We start from the raw sequence: 16,729 nt of genomic DNA on the forward strand, positions 1-16,729 counted from the left end.
TTGCAAAGTGTACAAAAATATGACCACAATCTTTCTGTTCTCAAGAGCGTTTGAGTAGAAAATGCTACTCATGATGAACTTGGAATTTTGTTCTCTCAAAGAAGTTTGTCAATATCTTGATATTCTTGCGAGGCGTCCATGCCTCTATTAACGCCACCGCAGTTGACTTTTCCTTTGAAGCCGGTTGAAGATTGCGTTTGCATAAATTACAACATCCACCTTCACGTGCCTCGCCTCACTCTGGAATTCCATGACAAGACACTTAAATGTGTCCTCTGCTGTTAAACCCTTCTCTATATGGATTGGAGCAGCTCTTGTTACCATGGCGCCAACCCCCCCCCCCGGCACACACAGTATCTAGCAAAGGACACTTGAATGAATCAACCTCATTTAGCTCGTGTGGATGGATTCATAATAAGACGACAAACTGACCCTGAGCAGTCCTAAAATGATGAATCAGCACCCACGCGCGCATGCACCCACACGTACGTCAGTGACACAGTAGTCATCAGCAGTGTTAACAGATTTGACTGTTGGCCCGTTCAGGTACCATGTTACCATGGTGACAAGGCCCAGGGACTTTTTTTTTTTTTTTTTTAAATTTAAATATGGAATTGAAGTAAGACCAGCCACCACATGGACTATTGTGTCACTTGATAAGAGTGGCTGCAAATCCTATTTGGTCCTCGTCTTGCGGCATCCACACGAGCCCAAAGGAGCTGGTTTTGCCGCTCTCTCGGCTTTCATTCGCGGTCGAAGATCCCGAGAGGGCGAGCGATCGAGCAGCCGGCCCGTCGATGCGCATTGGCGCACGTGAGGCGCAAAGCTCTGAGAAATCGTGACGACAAACAAACAAAAAAAAAGATTGTAACGTTACAAATGAAGACGTGTTGACGCCATTTTTGCGAGGAATGAAATTTTAAGTATTATGTCAAGCAAAACAACGAGGATAAAATTGTACAATTACAATTAAGTTGTACTTTTACAAAAACAACAAGTGTATAATGTAATTCGTCTTTACATTATAAAGTTTATTGTAATATTACAACATAATTCATGGGGTTATTTCTTGTGAGATTATGACTTTATGTTATACAATTAGCAGAATATTACGACGTTATTCACGCAAAATTAGGACTTTTTAAAAAAAAAATTGACGATTAACTTGTAATATTATGACAGTATTCACGTAAACTTCGGACATTTTTCTCAGAAAATTACGATGATATTCAATTAAAATTGAGGTTGTTTTCTCATAAAAATAGTGACTATTCGAGTATCTCGTAATATTAACACAGTATTTACTTAAAGTTATGACACTTTCTCATAAAATTACATAAAAACGTGTAAAATAAGACCTTTCTTCTAACATTCTGGCTAGTCACGTAAAACCATTTTTCTTTTGACATTTCAATATTATTGCCGTATTGAGTATTATCTCATAATAGTAGTTATTGACATAAAAGGACTTTTCTCTTAACATTATGAAACTGTTCACGTAAATGTATTTATTTTCATAAAAATAGGTACAGCTCCCAATATTTTGACACTATTCATGTAAATACGATATTTACTCGTTTTTTCATATAATAGTACATTATTCACGTAAAATGACATTTTTCTCTTGCAAAATTATTTTCCTCGTAATATTTTTTTCATCTAATTTACCTTCTTCGTAGAATATTTTTCTTCTTTCTCTTTTTTACATAAAAAAAACATATTTCCCTATGTTATGACAACATTCATGTAATATTTAAAAAGAATACTGTAAAAAGGGATTTTATTAATGCATAAAGTTTGTTGGTGGGGGGTTCAGATGAAATGGCCACTTCTATCACAATTAAAAAAAAAAAAAAAACGCATTCTAATATTTTTATAATTCTCAATTATGACTGCATTCTGGTTGTTGGATATCTTTTTTTTTACCCTCTTGTAATGCTTTATGATCTATTCGTGGTAGTCAATCCTACGTATACAATGAGGCAACACAGTAACTGGGACGTTAGTATACGTTGCCGTGGCGACTGCGGGCTATCTTAAAAAGAAGGACGACTTGTGGGAAATGTGACTTGACTTTTTTCCCCCCCCTCCTCCTTTGAGGCGTCCTTCCGGCAGCTGCTCTCGACAAGAACACTGCAGCTCAGTTCTTGTCAACTTCTATCACCAGGCCGCCTCCTCCTCTTCCTCGCCATCTCTCTCTCTCTCTCTCTCTCTCTCTCTTGCTATCTCATCGCTCTCCTTTTTGTGCACTGACCTGTTTCCTGGAGGCGTTCTGACGGCCCGCGACGGAGCCTTCGCCAGCGACTTCGTGGGGACAGAGTAGCGCCCCCTAGTGTACCGTGCCTTTCTTTTGATGCTTCCTGTGGCCTTCTTTAGCTTTTGAAGTAGGCAGCGGTGGGAGAGAAGGAGGAGGAGGAGGAGGAGGAGGAGGAGGAGGAGGGGCTGGCACACCATGGCAACAGTCTGAACCACTCGGTCTTGCTCAAGCGAGGCAACGAGTGTCCTTCACAAGCAAATTACAAGTGCCTTTCTTTTAAAATGTTGACATTTCTTCTTGTAATATTACAATTTGTCTTGTAAAATTATGAATGTATTTGGAATATTACAACACTATTAATGAAAAATTAAGAGAGACTTTTCTTGTAATACGTCATTATTCACTTATTTTGTTCCTATTACAAAATAGTACATGTAAAATTATTATTTTAAATGTCGCATTGTTTTTTTTTCCAACATACAGTTGTGCTGTCCTTCCTTTAATATAACCTTAATATAACTTATATTATTAATGTCCAATTATGAGTTTCTTCTCAATTTGTTTCTTGTATAATTGTGACATATTGTTTTTCAACATTATTCATGTAAAATCACCAGTTTCTTCCCTTGTGACGTTACAACTTTATCTAGTAATATTATGACATTATTTTTGTGAAATTACCTTTTTGTTCTCCACAAGCTGGTGACTTTTGTTCTCATAATATTAGAACGTTAACATCAAACATCAAACTGCAACTTCATTCCTTGTAAGACTCCCAGAACTAGAAGAGAAAATCAGATATTGAGCTCAACAAGCTTGATCACTCACGCAGGTATGAAATGTTTTTTAATTTTTATATATATGTATCCCAGGTGACTTTCCGGCGAGAGGCGGGGTACAGCCTGGACTGGTTGCCAACCAATCGCAGAGCACAAATAGACAAACAACTATTCGTACTCGCACTCACACCTAAGGTCAATTTAGTCTTTAGATGTGCTAAGCAGTCGGCCACGATGCCGTCAGATGTTGTTCAGGCACCTCGAAATAAACATCGCGAATCGACGTGTTGTGCGTCCGTACACGATGATGCGCCGCACTGAACCGTACAAAGAGTATCGATCTCGGGACCTACACGTGAATCGCAGCGCTTTCCTGTCATAAAAACACAACGTACGCTCCGTGACCTTTTGCGGAAATACCAGAGCGGACTCGGTGTGTCCAAATGATCTCGCAAACAAACGCAAAAGTTCCGTCGCGCATGTGAAGAAGCCGGTTGCCATGGCAACCGGAGTGGTTTGACTCCGCTTCTTCCTATTTAACAGGAACTACTCTTTTCAGATACTGCAGTGTATTTCATCTTACAGCCTGATAATGCCTAATTCAAATATTCATTACTATGAGCGTAATTACTGACACTGTGAAGATGTTTTTTTTGTTTTTTTTTTGCTAATCATTTAAAGGGTGCCTTGACTTACCAGTTTAATTCCGTCCATGAACACACGCTTAACTCAAAACACTCAAATCACCGTTCCCCATTGAAATGAATGGAAACATGATTAAACTGTTCCAGCCCCCATTAAACACCGACAATTTTTTGAAATATATCACTTTACAGTATTATACTTTATAAAAAAAAACTACATTAATAACATATTTAAATAGAATGTAAAGAATTTAACAGTTTGTGCATCATGATTTTATGCGTTAAATAAATGTGTGCCTCCTTTTGGTGTGTGCACCTTGGCCACCAGGGGCAGTATGATACACAGTAGACGGTCATGACCCCTCAGTAACCTGCATTAATATAGTTGTTATTGCTGCATTGTTTGTGTACAAATAACCGTTGCTTAAAGAGTCATTACCCCACAACATTGATACTAGTTTTGTTAACCTGTCTATGGCGATTTGCATCGTGTGTTAGCATTCAGCTAGGAGACTGTCGTAAGACGAAGTTATGTGGTTTGGTTGAAAACATAATGTGTAATTCTCTTTGTTTTGCTTTACATTAAACTTCAACTGCGAGTGGCAATGAACAGCTTAAATCTAACACAAAAATGTTTTCTCGCAACTCAAGACAAACATTTTTTTTATAAAAAATCGGCCAAGGACAGCTCAAATCTCGAAAAACTCGTAAATCGGGTCGCTCAACTAACGAGCGACCCGATTTTCCCCGTCAAGTCATTTGAGGCAGGCACTCTAGAGACCCAGCTATTCCCCGTCAAGTCATTTGACGGGGAATAGCTGGGTCTCTAGAGTGCCTGCCCACCCATCAAGTCTGAAATTAAACACCCAAGTAAATCTTTACTTTTTGGCCGATTTCTGAAATGCGTCTGGGAAATGAATCGTTCTGCACTTCTGCCGCACCATCACAAATAGTGGTCCTAATTAACACAATTATCAGCCCCGCACCAAAATTCTCTCCCAATAATATGATCATCTCGGCTGGCTGAAGTTCCAGAGCGAAAGAAACACTTTTACGAGGCGGGTGAATCGCTATCGTGTCAAAGCCAAAAGGTAAGCAGAGCTGTAGTGTTAGCACAAATTAACATTAGCTAACAGTGTTAGCAGTATTAGCTTCTGATAATATTGTTCAGCTCCGCTGTCTACCTGGAGTTATTTGTGTTTGACGGTACATTAATTGACAAATGTATTACAGTGGCTCGGTGATGAAATGCTGCATCCGTCAAGTGAATAAACACTTCCAATGTTCTTCCAAGTGACATATACCTCCGACTCATCTATCGTGCCTATTTGACCCCTGAGCCCAGGCTTTTATACGCTCCATTTGTCCATGGCCTTCAACTCACTGTGACACATTGTTCCGACAAAAAATACATACATTACTGTGAAAATAAACGACACGTTGGATGGAGTTTACTGCAGAGTATGGTCGTAAGTATAAGTCATCAGATGCAATTAAGCTACTAATGCAGAAGAATATTCTGGGTATTATAGATTGTTTTAGAGTTCTTACTGTAAAACATATATATATCCTACTAGCTACTGTGCCTTGTACTTTCAGTCAGATTGTTTACCAGGTGTCCAGTCCAGGGGGTACCCCGTCTGTCGTTCTAAAGTATGACAAAATGACGCCCCTTTGAATGTGTAATTGCCCTGTAGTCATTTGCATTTCCAATGAGAATTGATCAAATGCTAACATTTGGTATGCTAACATCAATCAAGAAGGCAATGTGTGTACAAAAAAAAGGATTTTCCCAATAGTCAGGTTTCTAATCTAATAAGAATGGATTAATTGCTAACATGCTAGCAGTTGGTGTTCTAAAAATGTACGCTAACATAAAGATAGAAAATTGAGTACAACAAAATACTAAGGCAGATTGATAAATCATTTTACATTTTATTCTATTATAGTCATGTACTACATTGATGAGTGGTTGTAATGCTAACATACTTGCTGTTAGTATTCTAAAAGTGTATGTTAAGAAGGTAATGCGAATACCCCCCCCCCCCCCCCCCCCCAAAAAAAAACGTATGGCAAATTGAAAAGGATTCTTACATTTTAGCATATATTTGGGTACTATTTTTCAGATGAATGGAACAAAAGCTAACCTGCTAGCAATTGGTGTTCTAAAAATCCATGTTAACAAAGATTTTTTTGGGGGGTAAAAAAAAAGAAAAAAAAAAGGCAGATTAATAAGGAATTAAAAGTTTGCATTATTATAGTCAGGCACTATTATGATATAAACGGCTATAGCGCTAACATGCTAGCATTTAGTATTATAAAAATGTATGTGAACACGAAGAAAGCAATGCAAGTACTGTACAAAAAACTGCTACGGCAGATTGATAAGCATTTTTACATTTTGCCTGTACCATAGTCATAAAAAAGGATGAAAGACTAAAATGTCATCAGTTGGTATCGTAAAAAAGTATGTTAGCTAAGAAAGATAGCAACGTGAGCATATATATATATATATAAAAAACAACAACACAATGGCAGAGTGATAATGAATTTTACATTTTGTACTGATATAGCTGGGGACTAGCTTGATAGGAATGGATCTAACGCTAACATCCTAACAGTTGGTGTTCTAAAAATGTAACAACAAAAGTGAACAATTATTGGATTGTATGACAGCAGAAAATGTTACTTTGAACAATGTCCGAGGGGAAACTTTTTTTTGGAAACGACACAAGCCAGCAAATTGCCTGTGTATTTTGATTGTTTTTACACAGAATTTAAACAGGGAAAATTTGAAAATGTCTCATTTCTGCATGCGCTCCATTCTTACTAGCACAATCTCCCGCTGTTTTGAAGGCAGCAGGGGTGCTAGTGGAGCATCTGTTGAAGCTAGACGAAGGGACAATTGTTTCTGAGTCTTTCCTGAAAGGACTTCACTCAACTGTTTATGCTTTCCTTCGCTCTGTTTTCTCCATTGTTCTTATTATTTCTCATCTGCTAGGTTGTGTGACATCCACTGTTGGCCGGTACCCGTCTCCATTTGACCTCGTCCAAGAAGCTGACTTCATGATTTATGCAAGCATATTTAAGAGTTATGTCGGCGGCCTCTGAGCTGAGGGTGCGGGGGTTCAGGGTGTCGGTTTGATTGACAGCTGAGGCATCAGGGAGCAAGGGGCAAAGAAAAAGAAAAACACACACACACACACACAAAAGAACCGATTGGCTGTAACTATTCATTTTAACGTGTAATAATTTGTACTTAAACTCCTCAGGTGTTCAGAACATTCAGAGATACACCCTTAAAAAAATCATGTATAAAAAAAAAAGACTGACAAGAGAATATTGTTTATCTGGCTTTACTCTAACATTTTTTTTTAGAATATCAACTGCTAGCATGTTAGCATTTCATAATTTTTTATTTAAAACAGTACCTGACTTCAACAGGGAAAAATGTAAAATCCTTATCAATCTGCTTTTGTGTTTTTTTTAACAACCTCCCATTCACTCATATATGTTGCTTCATGTTAACATACATTTTTAGAATGCAAACTGCTAGCATGTCAGCATTTCATCCACTCACTCTCTCTCTCACACACTCAAAATAGCACCCAACTATAACAGGACAAAATCCTGATCCATTAGCCTTAGTGTTTTTGGTTTTTTTGACTCACCTTACTATCTATCTAGCTTCACGTTCACATACATTTTTAGAATACTAACTGTTGGCATGTTAGCATTTCATCAATTTTCACTGAAAATAGTACCAGACTATAATAGGGCAAAATGTTGAATCGTTCTCAATCTGCCTTTGTGTGTGGTTTGTTTTGTGCACTCCCATTGGTGTCTTGCTTTGTGTTAACATACATTTTTGAAATGCCAATGCATGTTAGCATTTCATCAATTCTCGTTAAAAATAATGCCCGACTCTACAGGGCAAAATGTAAAATCCTTATCAATTACCTCAGCGGGTTTTTTGGACTCACATTGCTCTGTTACTAGCATACCAACGGTTAGCATGTTAACCTTTGATCAATTCTCATTTGAAATGCAAACGTACTACTCAACTGCACGGCGTTAGCCGGCTGAAAAAAGGTAGGAAACAAAATGTTTACCAAATAGACCATTCATTGTCTTAAGCAAAACAATCATGCATTAATTCTTATTTTTTATTTTGATCGTGTTGTCAGTAAAACAATCATTTTCAATTACTCAGGCTTCTTCTTTCTATCAGCCTTTAAGTGTTACGTGAGATAGCGAGAGTACGCTCATCTGATAGCTAGGTTGAAAAACGAATCTAGAAATGAATGACAAAAATCAATGACTGTAAGTGTTAATCAATTTGAAGTTGCATTTCTATTCCGCTCGCAGTCTTGGAAATGGCGGCGTGTAACACTTTAAATATAGAGCACGGTGGGGACTGGTTAGCACATCTGCTTCACAGTTCTGAGGACTGGGGTTCAACTCCCGGCCCCGCCTGTGTGGGTTTTCTCCGGGAACTCCAGTTTCCTCCCACATACCAAAAATATGCGTGGTAGGTTGATTGAAGACTCTAAATCTTAACGGATGTAACATGAGTAAAAATAGAGGAACAAAATATTTGGAACAAGCGTGGTATTATTTTTCCCCATCTAACTGTGCATCGATTCTGAAATATTGCCATTTTTATGGCAATATTTCAGAATCGAACGTTTATCGTTTTCGAGAACTTGCTCTTTTTATTACGCTTGATTTCAATGTCCATCTTGTTCGCAACAGGCACGCTATTATTTTACTCGAAATGGGTATTGGTTCCGGAATTTTGCCATTTTTATTATGTTTTTAACAGCGCAATCACATAACAGATTTAAGGCGTGCTATTATTTTTCTCTGTTTGAAAGTGCAACAGCTCTCAAATTTTGCTGTTTATATTATGTTTTTTTTTTACCACTGCACTTGCATAACATATTAAGGGCATGCTAATATTTTTTTTTCTGTTTAAACGTGTATTGGTTCCATAATTTTGTTTTTATTACGCCTTATAGCAGTGCAATCGATTAACACATTCAATAGCAAACATCGTTCGTGATCGATATGCGATTATTTTACTTTGTCTAAATGCATAATGGTTCTGAATTTTTACGGTTTTGACATTGCTCGGCAGATTCAATTTCAAAGAACGTAATATACATCTTTTCCGGACAGACTAGCTATTATTTGTTCATCTGAAATATGCATTGCTTCTGAAATTATGTAATTATCAGTTCTGTAATTGTTTGTCATTTTTATTATGCTTTATAGCAGCGCCATCGTGCAACATATTAAATCGCAATCAAGAACAACGTTGGGGACGTTATTTTTTCTTCTCCGAAACATAAAATGTAGAGAGGTTCCAGAAAAAGAAAGAGTCAGCATTTAAGCACTTCATGATACCCAACGGACTCTCTTTTATGAGTCAGTCTTATAAATCTGGAGCTATTATATCAGGTAAAGAGACAACAGCAAGCCCCCGATGATTGTGCCCGCTAGCTTGCTAGCTAGCCTGAGTCATGTTGCCCTTTCAAAGGACATGGCCTGAAGACGTGCTTACATTTACGATACATTTAGGACACACACACACATGCACGCAAGCACACAGACGCGAACGCAACGTTTAATAGAAACACAGGCTACTGTAAGTGCAAAAACAATCCAAGCACATGAAAGCTAATGACTTGCGTGCATGCTAATGAAACCTTTAGCGTTAAGGTTATACTCGCATTGCTAATTAGCTCTAGATGAGTTGCTAGTTTATTAGAAACAAGAACCTGAATGACTATTAAAGGGTACCATGGGGCAGCTTTTTTGCCATTTGTCCAAACAACAACTCTCAAGCAAAGTAATTGTGCATTAAAGTCTTATTGTTTGCTTTCATCTTGTTGATTTTATTCTAAAACGTATTCATTATCTCAACTAAATGAATGCAGAAGTTGCACAGCAGTCGCGAATATCCTCAGGCATAACAATTGTGCTTTAACTCTTATTTCCTCTTTATGTAAATTAAATATACACAGAAGTTAAACTCCACATAACAAAAAGCTGTTTCTAATACACAAGTAAAATCATTGTCCTTTAATTCTTGTTTGCTTTGATTTTGGTGATTGAGTGTCAACATTTTATCATTACGTAAACGAAATAAATACAGGAGTTTCACATCAGTCTCTCTGCAGACGCAAAATAATTGTGCTTTAATTCTTATTGGTTGCTTTGATCTTGTTGATTTCTGATCTACAATGTGCAACATTTTATCATTACGTAAACAAAATAAATACAGGAGTTTCACATCAGTCTCTCTGCAGACGCAAAATAATTGTGCTTTAATTCTTATTGGTTGCTTTGATCTTGTTGATTTCTGATCTACAATGTGCAACAGTTTATCATTACATAAACTAAATACAGAAGTTCCACAGCAGTCACTAATCGGCTTAAGCAAAAATAATTTTCCTTTAATTCTTACGGTTTGCTTTGGTCTTGTTTTTCTACAACTTTTACAAAAATCAAGAAACAGAGAAGCTGCACTACACACCATAGTCTAAGCCACGTGTCAAACTCAAGGCCTGGGGGCCAGCTCCGGCCCGTCACACCGTTTTATGTGGTCCACGAAACCAAATTATTTGAATCAAATTCTATGATTCTTGCTAAAATCTCTTCAACATTACAAATTGTTGGATGTAATAACAATGTTGAGATATTACCGGTATATTCCAAGTTTTTTGTTACCAAACCCATTGTTTCACAGTAACTTGATCAGTAGTTGAACAAACAATTATTCCTGACTTCTGTTTTCAAATAGAGTTATCCATCAATTTGTTGTATGGACCGGGCCAGGCCATGTCTAGCAAAAATTCACGGATGCCCATTTTGGAAAAAAAGAAAAATGAAAACATTTAAAAGAATTGAAAAATAATTTTAAGAGATTTGAAAAAAAATCAGCGAGTATGTAACTCTGCAGTGCCAAACCTTCTTAAGTATGTGGGGGTCCACTGATTTTGTATGACGCTTTTATATGGTTACAAAGTCATAATGGCCCTCTGAGGGTAATTGTACCAACAATGTGGCCCGTGACAAAGATGAGTTTGACACCCCTGCTCTAACCTGTTTCTAACACAGTTAAGCAAAGTGATTGTGCTTTAATTCTTATCGTTTGCTTTGGTCTTGTTTTTCTACAATTCTCAACAACATTTGGCCATTTAAAAGAAAAATAAAGAAACACAGAAGCTGCAGTACACACCATACTCTAAGATGTTTCTAAGGGAATTAAGCAAAATTATTGTGCTTTATTTCTTATCATCAAAACCTAACGGCAGCGAGAGTACATTCTAGTTGTGCTGCAGTGTTTTGTATGCTGAGCACCTTGATGATGGTCGTCCACTTGTATCAGGCTGCCCAGCGTGAGCGCCCGGGCTGTTGACTGAGGTTTTTTCCTTTTTTATGCAAATGGTAAGGATTGGATCCCGGCGCGCACCAATCACAAGCCTTTGAATTATGTTGAAGTGAGCAGTCGCGTAGCAACCAAGCGCCTCGACACGAACTATGTGGGGAAAAACGTTACGTAAAAATGATACAAACGCGTGTCAAATCGGACCGCAATATAAAAAATAATCCAACCATCCATCCGTTCTCTGAACTGTGTAATGTTCATGAAAAATAAAGTCATACTACATTAAAATAAAATAAATAAATCGAATGAATAAGATAATGGTAATTAAATATTTAAGTAATAGAAAAGGGGAATAATGCTTTGATTTAAAACCAGACTAAAATAGTCAGAATAAATATAATATGATACATATAAATACAAATAATCTGCAAGAGGAATTATCATTAAAAAATAAATAAATGAAAAATATACATTTAACATCCATCCATTATCTACACCGCTTCTCCTCACTAGGGTCGCGGGCTGCTGGAGCCTATCCCAGCTAACTGCGGGGAGGAGGCGGGGTACACCCTGACTGGTTGTCAGCCAATCGCAGGGCACATATAAACAAACAAGCATTCGTGCTCACATTCATACCTACGGACAATTAAGGGTATATATATTAAGGGTATAATTAAGGGTATTAATAACCGACTGTGCATGTTTTTGGGATGTGGGATGAAACCGGAGTACCCGGAGAAAACCCACGCGGGCACGGGGAGAACATGCAAACTCCACACAGGCGGGGACGGGGATTGAACCGTGGACCTCAGAACTGTGAGGCAGCCAGTCGGCTACCGTGGCGCCATAAATTTAACAATAATAAAAAATGCATTGAACACAAATAATCAGATATTTAAAATGCATATAAAAATTTAATAACGCAGAGAACGAACTTTAATCGAAAATCAGAATAAAATGAAAATTATGACAATGAAAAATAAAGTGGTAAAAAAAAAATTACACAATATAGAATAAAAACAGATGTATATAAATAAGACTTTAAAATGGCATTTTCCAAAGAAAACGTCAAAGTTCAGGCTAAAATACAAATAACCTAATTATAAAAATACAAAATAATAAAAAACAATGCACAAATATTAAAACAAGCAATACAATAAATTAATTTAAAAAAAATCAAGGTGTAAAAAAGTTTAAAAACAATACAAATAACACAAATAAATACACTATTTAAATCTTGACTAAAAAATACATTTTAAAAAGCTGAAAAATGTTTCTATATCGGCAAATTCCATACACCCCTTCCCTCGAAAAACCAATACGACGACGACATGTTGTCCACTTGATCGGCACCCAAGGGTGCTTTTCTAAAAGGCGCTCTCCCGACTGAACTAGATGATGAGGAGGAGGGTGAGGAGGAGGCTGCACTCGCTTGCCTCAACGACGACAAAGACTCCGCGAGCTATGCATCGTGTTGTGGATGCGAAGGAATGAAATGATGGATGCGGCCGTTGCCTTGGAAACCAACTTTGGCCACCCCCCCCCCCCCCCCCCCCCCCCTCCAGCCGCCCCCATCTTCCTCCCCCTCATCTCCCTTTGCAACCTTCCATATCCACATACAGTATATACAATAGCACATGCTCCAACACAAATATTTTCAAGGCACTCACAGCAATTGGTGACTGCGAAGCTATTGGCCACCTCCAGGTTGTCGATGTGAGGCGTGAGCCTGAACTCAGCCGTACCGAACTGGACCATGCCTATCCGGAAGGCGCTGTACTCTTGGTCGGCGCCTCTCGGGAAGAGACCCCCTGGAGTGGAAAGGCATGTAGCAGTCAGTCCTCCTTAAAACGCAATGCGCATCGTATTTGGCGCACATTTTATTCTTTTTTTTTTTTTCAATCCTTCCGGCCGCACTCACTCACCGATTTGGACGCTGGGTGAGCCTCCGTGCGCGCACCCCCACAAAACGAGGAGGAAGGACACGGAGAAATGCACAATCTGCTGCATGGCCGCGGCGGTCCGCATCTACCTTACACACACACACTCAGGGAGGGGAGGCAGGAATATTCCAGGAGAGAGAAGGACGATTAAAATGTTAAATCCAACGCATCCTTTTTTGTTGTTTTTTTTTTTTTTTTTTAGGTGCAGCCGGCAATTAACGACTAAGGTTGGGGGTGAAAAATAAAAGTGGGGCGACCCCAGTAGTCGAGGAACAAAGGACCCTTAGCGACGGAGCACCGAGCGTGGCAGATTCCTGCTCCGAGTGCGGCGCTTCTCTCTCAGCATCTCCCCCCTCTCAACTCTTCCTCCACCCTCCTCCTCCTCAAGCCGAGCGCCGAATGCTAATGAGGCGGCGGCCGAAGATTGCCGAACGGTCCAGAAGGGCGAGCGAGCCGCTCGAGTGACGTCAGCGATGAGATGCGTGCAGACAGCGGCGTTTCTAGATCCCCCCTGAGGGCCTAAGGCGAGAAGACATTTTTGTTCAAGTCCCTGGAATATGAAAAGAAACCCAGTGATATACAGCTGTCCAGGTATACCATAAAATATGTTTACCGTTGATCTGTTTCGAGAGCTGTTCAAATCCCGTCTTTTGAACTTTTTTTTTTTTTTTTTTTACGAACTAGAGTTAAATAATCCGGCCAAGAAACTACAATAGTCTCCTTTTGCATTAGACTGCTGTGTCCCCGTGAGGCTCGTGAGCAAAAGATTGACAGACTGTTCGGTCACACCTTCTGTCTCTACAGTCGCTAACTGGCTACTGTTGTCGCGCCGTATTTTAAAACAATAATTAACATTAAATTAGAGGCATTAAATAGGGCTGGAGAGGGATAATTTTCAAGAGATCTTTTTAATAATATTGTACTTTCAGGTAATACAGATAGTTTTATAATAAGCCAAAAAGTGTTTTTTTTACCTGCTTAAGTGGGCAAGGCACTTGTTACTCGGTTGTCAAACGATGCAGATAAATCAACTCTCTATTGAGTTATTTCTTGTCTGTCTGATGCGATTCTCTGCGTCCTTTCTCTCCTGTGCGATCCATCTGAAGAACAAATCATTAGCCTAATAGCATAATTACCTAGGTCATATTACGTTTTCGGAAAAGAAAAACAACTACATTAAATTCTATAAACAAGGAGAGTCAAGTTGTCTCAACTCAGTCTTCAAAACACAGTTTTTAGCAAGCACATTGATTTTTTTTAAAAATTGATATTGTGACAAAAATTAAAAATGACTTGGGCAATTATGCAATATATATATATATATAAAGACAAAGGTAAAAAAAAAAGAGAAGCAGAAAAATTAAGTTTGATAAAAGGAAATGTGTGGAAAAAAATAGAGCAAGAAAAAGGAACAAAGGATGAAGAACGATGGGGGAAAGAACAAAAAGCAAAAAAAAAAAACTTAGCGGAAAAGAAAATGAGAAGGGGGGAGTAAAGCAAAAAAAATATTAAAAAAGGAAGTAAAAAAAATAAAAAGATTCAAAGTGAGAAAAAAAACTGGTGTAAGGAAAGGGAACAAAAGTACACCAAAAAAGAAGAAAATGAAGAAAAAAGAACAAAAAGGAAAAAGGAAAGCAAAAGAGAAAAAAGGGACTCTCCCTGACCTTTCTGTCCCATGTGAGGCAGCATTCAAATAAAAGAAAAATACATAAAATAATAGAAAAAGACATTTTGTAATGCAGCAGCCAAATTGCTTTTTTATGTTATTGCTTACCTATGTCTGTCTAACACCAGATCTCCCTCTCCTTTCTTTCTGAAGTGGTGTTAAAAAAATCTGTCTCTCCATCAATACTGTATCTATCCCAACACGGACCTATGCTAGGCCGTCTTTCAGCACCATGGACAGCAGACAACACTCTAGAAAATAAACAACAAAGGGGAAAAAGAGAAAGATGGACCGCAATTAAAGGAGCTAAAATGAAAAATGTTAAAAATCTAAAATTGTAAGAAAGACATAAAAATTGGGGAAGAGAAACTAAAAGGAAAAATATAGTGGGAGAGGTAACAAAAAAGTGGGGAAAATTAAAAGATTTAAAGGGGAGTACTGCAAAAAGAAGTTAAAAGCGAAGCGATGAGACAAAAAAAACAAGCAATAAAAGTAAGAAATGTTAGAAAAAAGTAGTAGAAAAGAGAAAGTTAACACAAGCTAAAATAGAGAAGAAACAGAAAAGAACCAGGAAGGGGGGAAATGAATAAAAGATTATAGAAAGGAAAGAAAGTAAAAGGTCAGACATAATAAAGTAAAAAAAAAAAGCAAAAATGGTTCGGGAAAATGAAAAAAAGGAAAGCAGACACGGGAAACAAAAAGACAAGAAATGAAAAAGGTAAGACGCAAAAATGAAAAAACAAGAACAAAGGAAAGACAGATAAAAATGGAGAAAAAGACAAGAAAATGAAAAAGTGACCTACGATGTTTTATGTCAGAAAAGTTGTGTTTTATTGTATAGTATTGCGGCTCCAGTGTTGAGTCCTCAGCTGATGACGTTCGTTGTGGCCACCGCGGCCTTCCTCCTGGACTCCTGCCTGGTGAGAGGTCATGTCGGATTAGTGCTCGCCCTGTGTGATATAGGTTAGCACGCGAGGCTGCTACACGCGCACGCACACACACGCACACACACACACACACACACACACACACACACACTGCAGAAGCATCAAAGCATGTCAGTGTCTATTACACAGGTCAGCGTGCAGCATCATGGTCACGGCCTGAATGGAGCATCTCATGTTTTGCATTTGTGACCTCTAAGGGGGGTGTTTACTTTACACGCTAGCTTCACGTCGTTATGGTGAGGGCTGCCACTATCAAATCTTTTTAGAATCGATTCTGCTATTGTTTATTGATTTGAGTAATCAAATAATAACCCGCCCCCACCACCACTATATATATATATATATACACACACACACACATGTATATATTAATCCTTAGACTGCATATGGTGGTACTGAATGGTCTAAATTTGGTGGACCGAATTTGAGGCAACAAAAAGCTAAATGCTACATTTTAGCAGTCGCAATTAGCATTAGCACACCCACCAACAATTACCATTCTCGGTCAAAAAACGCTAGCCACCACTCAGCTTACTCGTACTTATCATGTTATGTGTACATTAGACATGTTAAAGTGTCTTTTAAATCACTTACAGATGCTCCTTTGTCGTTTGTGGGAAAGTTGTATCATTGGCCCAACACTGCGTCCATCTGCAATAAATGTCTGTGGGAAACATTGGTTCCGGCGGCGCAAACACGGTACCGGGAGGAACCTTTTTTTGGTACCGCTTCAATGTATGCATTTTATGTCAGCCTATTTTTGAAATCGACTTAGTAAAGTCACTACATTTTCCCCACAGTCCTAGTCATGATAGTGTAAATTCAGCATGAAAATTGAAGATGAATTGATCATTGAAAGATTTCGGTGAATTGTGTTGAAATAACAGAAGCAAAACAGAGTGCAGGACTTGGCTGTGACCAGCAGAGGCGCTGTTGGTTGACTCTGGTTTTGGAGCAGGAGTTCAGAACACTCAAGAGAAGCCCCTAACCAATGAAAAATGTTTCTAAATCTGTTAATACCCAAAACCTAAAGGAAATTTAGTCCAGTGGCCATAACTAGTAGAAATAGAAGTTCAGAACATCCTCGGATCGTACCA

General features: G+C 38.3%; 1 protein-coding gene across 4 annotated transcripts in view; it reads right to left on the reverse strand.

Moving 5' to 3' along the window:
- Nucleotides 1-16,280, reverse strand: part of gria2b (glutamate receptor, ionotropic, AMPA 2b) — a 46,267-nt gene extending 29,987 nt beyond the window's left edge. For 3 of the 4 annotated variants that reach the window (XM_061685019.1, XM_061685021.1, XM_061685022.1), the window contains exons 1-6: nucleotides 16,227-16,280; nucleotides 15,489-15,602; nucleotides 14,794-14,936; nucleotides 13,994-14,119; nucleotides 13,002-13,538; nucleotides 12,747-12,887 (exon numbers count right to left, since the gene is read on the reverse strand). In XM_061685019.1, coding sequence (XP_061541003.1) covers nucleotides 12,747-12,887; nucleotides 13,002-13,104 — 244 coding nt within the window. In that variant the 5' untranslated portion in view covers nucleotides 13,105-13,538; nucleotides 13,994-14,119; nucleotides 14,794-14,936; nucleotides 15,489-15,602; nucleotides 16,227-16,280. The remainder of the gene's footprint in view (nucleotides 1-12,746; nucleotides 12,888-13,001; nucleotides 13,539-13,993; nucleotides 14,120-14,793; nucleotides 14,937-15,488; nucleotides 15,603-16,226) is intronic. The other variant, XM_061685020.1, reaches the window with a different exon arrangement.
- Nucleotides 16,281-16,729: the final 449 nt, after the last annotated feature.

Source organism: Phycodurus eques, chromosome 9 (genome assembly GCF_024500275.1).
Source record: "Phycodurus eques isolate BA_2022a chromosome 9, UOR_Pequ_1.1, whole genome shotgun sequence".
Lineage (NCBI taxonomy): Eukaryota > Metazoa > Chordata > Actinopteri > Syngnathiformes > Syngnathidae > Phycodurus > Phycodurus eques.